The sequence below is a fragment of the Lipophrys pholis genome, assembly GCF_963383615.2.
Source record: "Lipophrys pholis genome assembly, chromosome: 10".
In the NCBI taxonomy this organism is placed as follows: Eukaryota; Metazoa; Chordata; class Actinopteri; order Blenniiformes; family Blenniidae; genus Lipophrys; species Lipophrys pholis.
Window position 1 is genome coordinate 22,859,537 of NC_137640.1, and position 12,397 is coordinate 22,871,933.

Sequence of the window (12,397 nt, forward strand, 5' to 3'; positions counted from 1 at the left end):
AGTCAATTTTGATATTGCAAAATACAGTGATATATATATATATATATATATATATATAAAACCATCTTGCTTGGTGGTTTGGGGGCCTGATTGGAGCCTCTTGCAGGCTGGTTTTGGCCCATGGACTTTATCTTTGACTAAAGTGAAACATAAGAGGAGTCACAGTAGTACCGTGCTGCGGTGGAGACTGTTTGCTCACGAAGGTGTGTTGACAGTTTTAAAACCTCTCTGTGCACGACGATGTGTCCGCTCTTACCGGGGTCCCCTCATCCGAGGCTCGACTGTAGATATCATTGGATTTTGCTGCGGGCCGCAGTTGGCCTGCGGGCCGTAGTTTGGACACCCCTGTTATAGACATTTCAGGGACGGTTAAGCACTTAAAAAAAAAATATATGTTTTTAATAACACACTGAATGTAACTGAAGTTTGTAGTGGTAGTTGTTCAGGAACCTTTAACGCAGCAGATCGTAAGGTTCGCTTGAACATTTCACCCAAAACCGCAGGCTACGCGCATCGAATTGGCACTTGAGAAACGCACATATGAACACGATTTCTTGTAATGCCACTGCCACTTCAAGCACCACTGGAACCCCCCTAGAAGACACAGATTGTTACTCCACAATATGGAGGAGAATAAAATACTGTACTTTCGAAAAAATCGGACGGCGTAAAAGGAAAAAGAGATAGATGGTGCACAGCATGCCAAGATCCCAAGGGACCTTTGTAGGAGCACACGCATCAGCTGTCCCTCAATAGGTTTCCAAAGAGCCATAGCAGAGAGACACAATAGACTGGGCAGATGGTCCCAAACAAACTGTAGTGGGTTTGATGCTATTAAAAGCTGTTTGCCTCTTGCCAGACGCTAGTAAGTGTATTGGCTGCATTGTGTGGATCATTTGTAAGTGACTTAATATGTTTTTGACATCAGCTTGTGGTATCTCAAAAAAAACCTTTTTTTGGGGTGTGGGGGGGGGGGCACTTTTTAGCCACCAAATTAGAGTTTGGTGTTTGTGTGCGTGTGCGGCAGGCGTGGCGGGAGGGGCAGGCAAGGGGCATTTGTAAAAAAAATTAAGATACAATTACGGACAATATATGAACACATGATTATGAAGCACTCAGTATATGCCACCCCTGACAAACCGTTGGCTGATAACCAATAAACAGACAAGCATGAAAAACAGAACCCCCCCCCCCCCCCCCCCCCCCCCCCCCCCAATCGTCTCCACCGTCTCCTCTTCATCTTCTCTCGTGAAGAGCAGCTCTGACATCTCGGGAGTGATGAACTCCTTTCAGCGCGCTGACCTTTCTCCTTCGGACTAGTCGCCCGCCCTCCTGCCCTCTTCCATGCAGATAAGACAGAGACAGATGAAGATATTTTGCAATATCCGTGCATGTGTGAGTGTCCGCCCGGATGGTGGGCGTAGCAGCGTGGAGTGACACAGTGAAATTAGTTTTGCTGTCGGTGGATGGTGGCCATCCCACCTTCAGCTCAGCAGTCACCGGAGAGATTAATCCAGCCACGGGGGCCTGGTGGAGAGCAGTGATGACAGGCCCTGAGCGGAAGGGGAGAAACAGACAGGGAGACCGACGGATGAGGCAGATTGCTTCACGACAATGATAAACCTTCCAAGATTGTGTCCATATATCTGTGTGTAACTTCCATGTTTAACATACAGATTGCCGGACTTGCTGTTGCCATGAATAATGTAAAGGGCAAGTTTCTTCACCGTGACATGTGAAAATATCACATATCAGTCAATTTCTTCTGGTCTGGTTCAGTTCAGTTCAATACGTATTATCAGAGTATAGGCTGGTCAGATTACTTTCAATAATCAAATTCTTATGTCCAGGTTATTGCCAGTTTTTTTTTTTAAGTCATACGTTTTGCCAACTTTGCACAATGTTGATTGTTGATTTGGTTTTGTTAACAAAATGTAGTGGATACCTCAACTTTGTAAATAACAATGATCGCTGCAGACTTTTATACGTAGGCCTTCCAGGTGAGTTTTGCACAAATTGTGAAGCAGTGCTGTCAAAGAGAAGATAAGAGAAAGAAGTTGCTATTAACTAGAATTACTCATTTTCAGTCACTAATATGACACTGAGCACGACTGAAATGAATTCCAAGCGACTGTGAGCATTTGAAACAAGTATCCATCGGATTAATGCATGTTATAGAGTCGATAAATGGTTTAAATAAGCTTTTGATATCGTGGTTCTTATTGATCTATTTATACAATAACTGACGACAACTAATCTTATGGTGTGTCGTAGTGGATGATTTCTTCTTGAACAGAGAGATGAAATGAGGCACAGAAGATGAGTTTTTTTAGGATCTTCCCTCAGACGTTGTAAATATTTGGCATTGATAAGAGGAGATTTTGTGCTGCTGAATGTCAAGCTGTAACACTGATATCTCAAGGAGTTATCAAACCTTTCAATGTTCTCTTAAAGAAATGGCCTCTGCGGTGTGATGGTTTGTCTTCAAATGACAAGATTGACTGAGTGACTGAAATTGCAACAGTTTCTGAAGTGAATGGATTAAAGATACTGCTAATTAAATTGTAATGATACGTCTGTGTGCAGTTCTCACCACATTAAACTGTTAGGCGGACTAAATCAGTGTGTGTGTGTGTGTGTGTGTGTGTGTGTGTGTGTGTGTGTGTGTGTGTGTGTGTGTGTGTGTGTGTGTGTGTGTGTGTGTGTCTTCAGGCCAGCTGTCCAGTTCCGATGTTCCAGAGAGACCTGAAAATCCCCTGAGCCAAACCCTCAATAACACTCACATGGAGAGAGAGGTAACTGTCTTTCTTTTTTTTTTTTTTTTCTTTTTTTTTTTTTAAACGCACATCTACAGTCCTACGTGCGCTGCAAAGTGTTCGAATGCCTGCGGGACAATTTACTCTGGATAACCGGGAAGTTCCTTGGTTCGACAGCAGAATTTGATCTTTGACCCTCGCTGAGAAACAGATGTCAGCGGTTGAGTAATCACTGTACAAACTTGTACAGAAACCGTCCCTGCCGCGCAAACTATTGTGCAGCTCACTTTGATCCATATTGTGCTGGATTGGGTAATATTTATATATTTATAGAACCAAAAACTATCTGACACATCACAAGCCCCAACTGAACTGAGGGATTTATTTATTGATCAAAAAAAGAGCAAAAACAAAGAAATTGGGATTTTTTTGAGGTTTTGCCATATGTGGTAAAAAAAAAAAAAAAGACTGAATCTATTTTTCCAATGAACTGTGCTTTTGTATTGACAAAATCCCCATATTTTTTTTATTTTTTTTTAAATTGTATGTGCCCAAGGAGGAAAAAAAGGGCAACTGTCCTAATATGTTTTTAATTGGATTGTACTCATTTTCATACTATCAATGCTTTAGTAAACATATGAAAAAATAATACATTCATCAAGGTTTTTGTGTCATTAAATTTAAGCAGACTTTAAAAATGCCTTCAGCAAAACGTTGTTGTACAGTTCATAATCCTTTATTTACAGTATATTCTGCCGAAAGACCAACTTTAAAAGTTAAATGCAGTATGGATGAAGTTTAGTCTGGGGCCCTAATAAACTGTGGTGCTCCACACTACAGTCATCGTAGGATCCCGAGGATAAATTGTAAGAGCACTATAAATATTTATTTGAAAATGATAAAAAAAAGTCAGGTCATTTTTTTTACTTATTTCTGACGTGTTTCACATTCTTATATACTTTAATAGAAATTCCAGGACGTGTGTTATAGGATTACTGCGAGACAAAACTGATTTCTTGGCCTTATCGACGCCTTTTCCCTTTACAACTCTCACCCACCCTCACACATGCCCACCTAGGTATGACCTTCTGCTTCTACTTGTGAAATAAATGAAAGCTCCACATCGTCCTGCATCAGGGATCTCTACATGTCCTTGTCCCCCTGGTGGCCATCAACCATCACTACACATTCTCTTTACCAGTGAATTATTCTAAATTTAAAGTGTTTCGTATCTTAACCCTGAGACTTAGATTATATTACCGGTGAATAAACCTGAAAATGTCCTCAAACTGACTGAATGCTTTGTTAAATGTACATTATGTGGAGTCTATCCGGTTTTAATAAAGGTGTTGTGTGTACACACGCAGCCTCTGCCTGCTCATAATCAACTTAGCGTGCCTCGTTCTTTAGAGTCTCACTACCGAGAGGTTAATTACTCCGTTCAAAAGAAAATGAATAAATATTTTAAGCACAGGTGAAAGTGTTAATTACTTCATCTTCTGAAGCGCTTTGTTATTTCCACCTGAAAGCAGGATGAATGTCAGTCCATCATTGAAAACATGTTCTCATATGTAAGATCAACTCTGTTTTAGCCAAGGACAATAACACAAAACCAGATTAGAAAACACACACACACACACACACATGCACACACACACACACACACACACACACACACACACACACACACACACACACACACACACACACACACACACACACACACACACACACACACACACACACGAAAAAAGCAAAACTTTACAAATTTGTTTGACTTAATTTGATTTAAATATAAAAAATAAAAAAAAGAAGCCTGCTTTAGTATATATTTATTAGGATAAATAACCTTCGCAAAGTGACTGGAAACTCAATTGACTTTTCCGTACTCTGTCTTCTCTCACGCCGAGCAAAGTGCTACCACACAACAACTCTCACATGTCCCCCTTCCAAACTGATAGAAGCTGACTCTACATCCACCCAGCTTTGTTTTTCTTCACAGCCGTTGGGTGGTCCACATCGCTCTGTCTCTCTCTCTCTCTCTCTCTCTCTCTCTCTCTCTCCCTCTCTCGTCCGCCTTGCTCATTGTCAAGTTCACAGCGTCTGTTTCTCTTTGAGCGCCATGAGACCCAGGCATGGTCCGAAACTCAATACCTGAGTATACACAATTAAGTTCACACCAGAGGTTATTGGGTGGAAGCGTGGTGTCGCTCCATAAAAAAAAGTGGGAGTCGGGACAGCAGGGTTGTGTGATCTGCGTGTGAGCGGCTGGTTGGCTGGTCAAGGTCGACGTGAGTCTCGTCAGGTCGGCTCAGCGGCCGCAACAACGGGGAAAACAAAAGTCTGAAGCTTTGTACTGGCTTGTTGGCCGTGGGGATTTTCTTTGACAGGTTGTGTTGTCCTAACACTATAAACACAAAGTGCTATTACGTGTGGCAATTGTTTTCAGCTGTTTTGGATAAAAGTTGCTATTCATTTTGTTAAATTGCTGTCAGTGTTTTCGGGCCTCCGGGTAGTTGCAATGGAATGAAGTTGCAATGGAATTTTGGGAAGTCAGACAACGTTTTATGAATGGAGTCTGGTTTTACCTCCAGACGTTAGGAGCTTTAGTTCAGTTGAGTAGTGGAAGAACAGGCCGAATGATAATAATTATAATTAGTTTAGCTGTGTTTTTTGTTTTGTTTTTTGGGGGACTGGTGACAGATTTTTATCATCATTTTAAATTAAAGCGTTTGTTTCAATTTACCAGGAATTTCATGAGCTCATTTATCCATTTATCACATTTGGTGAAGTGTATTTCCGACAACTTGTTTTAAAGCAATACCACTAATTTACAGTTGACAACCTTAACTAAAAGAGAACACAAAGGCCAATAATCTTGATCTATTCTCCAGTTGAAAAGTTGTTATTTCTTTCCTTTTTATTTTGTTAGTAAAAAAAAAAGTTGCATTTCTTTACAATTTCTATCCAAATTTTGAACGAGCGCACACGCTCCTGCGATCAACTGTCTTTCTGACTTTGTCCAGCAGAAATAACCCCAGGTGACCTTTTCAGCCTGCTGAGTGTTTTACTGTTGGATCCGTTGGCTCCCTCTGAGTACCATTCACACGCGATTGAGAGTCCCATGACGGGCCAGCTGGAACCTCCAGTCCACCAGCAGACACACACACACACACACACACACACACACATGCAAATCCTCTATGGAGCCACCACAGGTTAGTCAGTATGTCAGCTATTCAGCGTGCGTGCGTGCGTGCGTGCGTGCGTGCGTGCGTGCGTGCGTGCGTGCGTGTGCGTGTGTGTGTGTGTGCTTCCTGTTTTGGCCTGTGTTTGACTCCTTCCTGACAGCGTGTCATTTCTGTCATCTCCAGGATAAAGCTACTCAAGGGTTAAACAAAAGGGTTTGGTTTTAATTTGGTTTGGATTTTTTTTCACATTCATTTTGTTTTATTTTGTTTAGTTGTTTTTTTTTTGCCGCTGATCTAATTCCTTTAACCACTTGCTTGTCAACACACACACACACAAAAAAACATATTTTCCTCCTTTCATAATATTTCCAGCATCAGAGATCATCTCAACCCAGCATTTAAATGCATTTGACCTCAAAAGCTTTCATTTAAAAGGCGGCAGTCCTTAGAAACCCATGAAGATTTATTGTGGATAGTCTAGCTGCTCTGTAAGGTTTTATCGCAGACTGTATATAAATATATATATATATATATATATATATATATATTTTTTTTTTTTTTTACCATTTTGACTGTTCCCTCACATCAAACTGAAGTAATCTGTCCGGACAAACAATAAAAATGTACACGATGTAGCCAGTGAGACACTTTTGTTTTTTACCATATCAGACAACGTGAACTAACTGTTTTCCGAGTAGCTGTGAACTTGAATTGTTCATACATACACAATAATTGTATATTATATTGGTAAATATGGGTTTTCCCATGTGTCATGCACCTGCTATTTATTTTTATTTTTTTTACAGTTTGCTCAGAAGGACAGACAGAGCAAATGCAAAAAAGAAAAAAAAACAACAAACGCAAATACTGACAAGACTTCCGTCAAGACCACATGTGAACATTTATATGAAGTTCCAGATAAAACAAATTAGATGATATCAAATCACAACTACAACCAAAAGAAAAAAAAAAGTATCTCTTAATGCAAAGGTTAAGGCTGGGCGTACAGCTACATTTTAGCAGGTCATTATGAAAGTAATGGATTTCACAGTAAATTATATACACAGCAGTGTTATAAACACACATAATATGGGAAAAATGTGAGCCAATACATGCAATGTGATGTCACTATTCGTATACATTTATACACATGCATAAATGTTACTTATCTGAAATCAAACAAATATTGTGCTTGCATGTCATTGAATGCACTTAAGAAAAATCTAAGTATAAAGTGTTAGTTTGGAATATTTGGCTCTGAAACAGCCTGTGGGTGTTGTGTTACACCACCGGGAGGGAGATATTACACCTAACTTCTCCAATAATCTTTTTCACCTTGAGAGGCGTGCATTTGTGCACAATTCCTCGTTTCTAAAGTGTCTTTTCCCCAATGTTAGTTAATAGAAACTCTTTTTCATCAATACACCACCTGTCTGTTGAATTTACGATTGGTATTGCTTCGAATATTTCATAGTGTTCGTCAAAATGTATTAAAAGTCTATTCAATTAATTGGAGACTGAATGTCTGTTGTTTACACACAACTCTCTCTCTCTCTCTCTCTCTCTCTCTCTCTTTCTCTCTCTCTTTCTCTCTCTCTCCCTCTCTCTCTCTCTCTCTCCCTCTCTCTCTCTCTCTCTCTCTCTCTCTCTCTTCGTGAGACGCGCCTTAGGGGGGCACTAGTCATGTTCCATTAATCCGAAGCAACCTGTGGTGATTGATCAATTAGCCCTTCTTAAAGCTTGGGCTCAGGCTGATCAATAGCACTGATCACCAGCCAAAGGTTTTTCATTAAGACCTGCTGCTCTGCATGAGTAGACTCCATTAGCATAGAGCAAATGGACTGTGAGGAATTCAAATCAGCAGTGAGAAAAATGCTCGCACAGGCCACGCCGTTTTTAGTTGTTTTTTTTAATCTGTGTGACGTTAAAGGGACTTTGTGTAATTAAGTTTGAAATTAATTAATTTCTGCAGTACATTAAATAGAATCTAGGCTATCATATAAATATATCACAAGAACTGTCGTTGTTATATATATATATATATATATATATATATATATAACTGGGTTGTAAAATAATGCAGGTTGCTGGTTTTCAAACATTAACAAGACAAACTCAATTTAGAAAAGGCTTGCCCAATACGCCATGTTCTCAAAATACACCCGCATCGGAATCGTACTGCTCCTACGCTCTGCTTGTAGTTCCATGGCGAGCACGTCTGGCTGGGTTTCCAGTTTGGACCAGGCATTGTCAGTCTATTTGTTACCTGAAAAACAGCGGATGTCGCTGTGCCACAGTGATATGTCGGATCCACGACCCCATCAAACCCACGGGATCATCCTTAGCCTAAAATACAAAAGCACTGGTCAGCTACCATTGACAAACTCACCTTTCTCACCCTTTCCTTACCCTCAGTGGGGCCAAGGGCCATTGTTTCAGCTAAACAATCCTCATTGAATTAAAGAAAGAAAAAAAGAAAAAAACGGGCCACATGTTTTGTTCAGTGAGGCCGATGCGTACTGCTGTCATGGGTCCTATCGTTAATGTGCCATCACTGCACCTCACATCCTCAGCAGACACGGGCAGCACTGAGCTTACTTCCTCCATCTGTACTCGAATGTGTGTGCCCATGTCCCTCTATGAGTGTGCGTGAGTGACTAACGCCACACGAGTGTGGAGGTGGATGCGGTGAACGAGTAAGATAAAGAATGGTGGGTGGGTCACTGTGGGTTTGCACATGTACACGTGATCGTCAGCATTAAATCTCTCAACAGAGAGCAGATCAGAGCTCTAACATGGGGTGCTTCGGTCAGTGTTGGAAGCGCGGCACAGACCCGGAGATCAACATTTAGACACATGATAAAGTTAATGCTGAGCTGAAGTCCTCATCACACGTGGTGAAAAAGTTCAAGATGTTTGATCTTTGTTGCATTTCAACAGTCTTAACTGAGCTTTATACAGGAGAGTCGGTGTGTTTTTTTGCCCCCGGAGATAAACTCAATCTCAGTTTGGGAGGCTGGTTAGTTTCAAAGAGTGCTCTTCACATAAGGTTGCATGATTTGATCCTGCCATTACCAAGACTTTGCTCGTTGATCGTTTCTTAAAGCATTTTTAACTCAGTCACGAAAAACTCTCCCTGGTTGTTTGAAGCCATAGACTAGTACTAAATGAAAAAAAAAAAAAAATAATCAAACACTTTTGTTTCCCATTCCTCTGATTTCATAATTTATTGAATGCAAGACAACCATTCACATGTGCAGGCATCGCTCTCAAAACTCTGAGTGGACATGAAAAAATTGTTCATTTATGTTATTGGTTTCTGTATCTATAATTGCTAGGCTTTGTGCCCAGTGTTACCACGGAGGAGCAGAGTATCTTTATACCAGATTCAAGTCTGCAGCCCTCCCAAGAAACAGTTCAACATTGGTGGAACGGTGTGAAGAATGAGCAGATGTTGTGTTAACTTAATATTTACCGTGTTTTCATGTTGCTCGGCTTCATTTGGATGGTCGGTCATACAAACCCTGCAATGTACACATGAACCGAGAGGTATAACGCCTTTAAAAGGATGCTCGTAAGTGTGTTAACACTTGTGCGTGTTTGCATGTATGTGGCTGTGCTTTGTATGTCTGTGTGTTTTAGCAGGAAGGAAGGGAGTTGGTCATAGAGATACTGGGGCAGACAGGAAGAGATCATCCTGGTGTTACCACAGCTGGGGTTAAGACCTCTGGTCTCCAGACCCGTGCATAGTGCACACACAGGTTACTGCTCAAATGCCCGCAGTCACTGGCGCATACGAAGTTTCTCCCTCTCATCCCACCGAGGATCTGACCTTTTACCTCCCTAATAGTTGTGCACACTCACTTTGAAAGTATTCGCACCGATGTTCACGGAGTTGAGGGATTTGTATTGTAGGGATGCCATGAGAGCTTTCAGCATTTACATGGGCCGCGGGGTGGGGGTGGAGTGAATGGATGGATGGACAGACGGACGGACGGACGGACGGATGACATTGTGTCCGCCCCCAATAGAGTGAGGAAGTCCCTATCAGAACACAACAGGAAAGAGACAGAGCAAAAACAAGTGCATGTCTTTTTGGACATTAAATCACTTCCTGTAGGGCTCTGGCCTGCCTCCGCCCACCGTGCTCCACCTTCCCCCGCACAGTACAGGTCATCCAGTCTTTTGGCATACGAAGAGATTGATTAAATATAAATGTATAAAGTATGATGTAAATGTTTATTTAAGGTGTTGTATGAAATCCCTGATATCTAACAAACAGGTTTAAGACACCGAGAAAAACCGCCGTTTTGACACCTCAGCTTCACAAGTAGGCGCATGGTGCTATATGTCCATCGTGTGTATGGTGTTCTGTGCAGAGTCCCAATCTGATTTATCACTGTGACTTGCAGATGTGATGAGTATCAGAGGAAGCAAGTGCCCTATAAATCCCTGCGCCCTGGCAGATCACAGGCCCCGTATCTGGATCTGGTGCCTTGATCTTCATCCAAGAATAAAAACAAAGAGACAAAGGTTTATCTGTGGATTGTGCAGGAAAGGGCCTTTTTAATGGTGACAGGAAAAGGCAATGGCCACTTGTCTCGTACAAAACAGTAATACTACCCTCACTCTAGCCGGCTTGTCGTTTCTTTCAGGTTGTGAATGACACTGGCTGGCGCTTTGCGGACATCTGATATGTAGAGCAAGTCTCATACACATATTGGAAATGCATGCTTGGCACTGCTGTAAAAAATATGACTTCCTTCCTGAAAGCATTTTCCTGTTTATGTCTGAATGCAGGTCAGGAGAGGGGTATCGTGGTCCCTACCTCATTCACTGCTTCACTCGCCATAGTTCCAATGATGCAGGATGTTATGGGGCCCAGTGTCAATATATTAACCTAAATATCTGTGAAAGGGTGTTGCACTGGTCTGCATAGTCTTAAAGTGGGTCACAAAGTCATGAGGTTACCTGGTTTGAACCTGCTGGTCTCGTGGATCTTTACTTTGTGACGATCATTTTGAGGAAAATCCTCTTTCTGTGTTAGCAATGTGAGGATCTGGCAACCTGACCGGGGTGTTTCCTGCACAGAATACAGTTTTTGCTGATATCGGCTCAACGGACCCTCGTCTGGATGGTGTGTGGGAGTACCGAAGTGAACAAGCGTGGACAGCTGGGTGGCACCTCTCTTGACAAGGCATTGACTCAAGTTTCTCTCAGTGGCGTATATTTTGGTTTATTGGAAAGAATGTGACTTCTTAAGCCTCATTTGCAGTTTCTTCTTGTGTCTTCTTTCTTCTTTCAGTCTCTTTCTTACTCACAAAAGGGACAATATACTCTAAACAAACATGCTTGTGTGACATTATTTGTGATTTCTGCTTTCCATAAGACACACACACACACACACACACACACACACACACACACACACACACACACACACACACACACACACACACACACACACACACACACACACACACACACACACACACACACACACACACACACACCCACGAACACTCACCCCTCAAAAATGTCTCAATTGCACACACATGGATCTTCCTGAAGAGCCCAGTTTGTTTCATTTTCTGCTGATTTGCCTAAAACAGGCAGCGGCCGCCGCTGTCAATGTTTAATTTAAGAGCTCATGTTCCCCCTCTGCACAGTACGCTGTGGTTGGGAGCCTGGATGGGTTTAACAAGGGGGGTCCAGTGGGTGGGTTGGGGGAAACGGGTGGATAGCTAGGGTGGGGAGCCGACGGAGACCCATAGGTCTCCGGGCGCAGTCATTAAGATGGCTCCTCGGTCTGGAGATGAGAAAGCATGCTCGGCATTCTGGACTCATTGAAGATGCTCCCCTGCCTAGTTGGAGCATCCATTATTAATGAGTTTTTACAAATTTCCACTGACGTTTTGAGCGGCTGTGAACGCCTGTTTCTTATTTGGTTAGACTGTCCGTGTCTGTCGTCCCCGTGGAAGATTAAAGATACTAGACAAATAAACTTTAAGCTGTCACGTTTGCATGTGCTTTAGGTTTTAACATGTGGTTTCACCGGCAATGTGAAATGTATTGTTATTGTCCAAATAGCAGCATTAATATATTACTATAAGTTTGTTTTGTTTTATATTTACAAAAATGCTTATTCCAACCTTCATTTTTATCCACTGTCCATTTCTGCACTGTTCAGTTTGTTGATTAAAACAATCATTGTTGATCGACTGATTAAATGATCATTAAAACACAAACCAAATGATATAAAAACACGAGAATTCTGTGGTCAAAAGGACAAATGCCAAACAGAAATACCCCACGTGTCCATAGCTGTCCAGCATGAGTTCATCTGGAAGTATTATCTGTCTGCTGTCTACTGCCTCACACCCGCGCGTCAGTGACAGGGCTGGTATTGATCCGACCGCTGCCCTGCGCTTTGGTGTTCACAGCCTCGGG

At 41.9% G+C, this 12,397-nt stretch overlaps 1 protein-coding gene across 5 annotated transcripts in view; it reads left to right on the forward strand.

The window, feature by feature from the left end:
* The window catches only part of LOC308115412 (adhesion G protein-coupled receptor D2), an 87,439-nt gene that overhangs the window by 66,043 nt on the left and 8,999 nt on the right, over positions 1–12,397 (forward strand). For all 5 annotated transcript variants that reach the window (XR_013935690.1, XR_013935691.1, XM_080472886.1 and 2 more), the window contains one exon: positions 2,713–2,795. Coding sequence is in view for 3 of the 5 variants with exons in the window: in XM_080472886.1 (XP_080329012.1) it covers positions 2,713–2,795 (83 nt within the window). In the remaining 2 variants the exon portion in view is untranslated. The remainder of the gene's footprint in view (positions 1–2,712; positions 2,796–12,397) is intronic.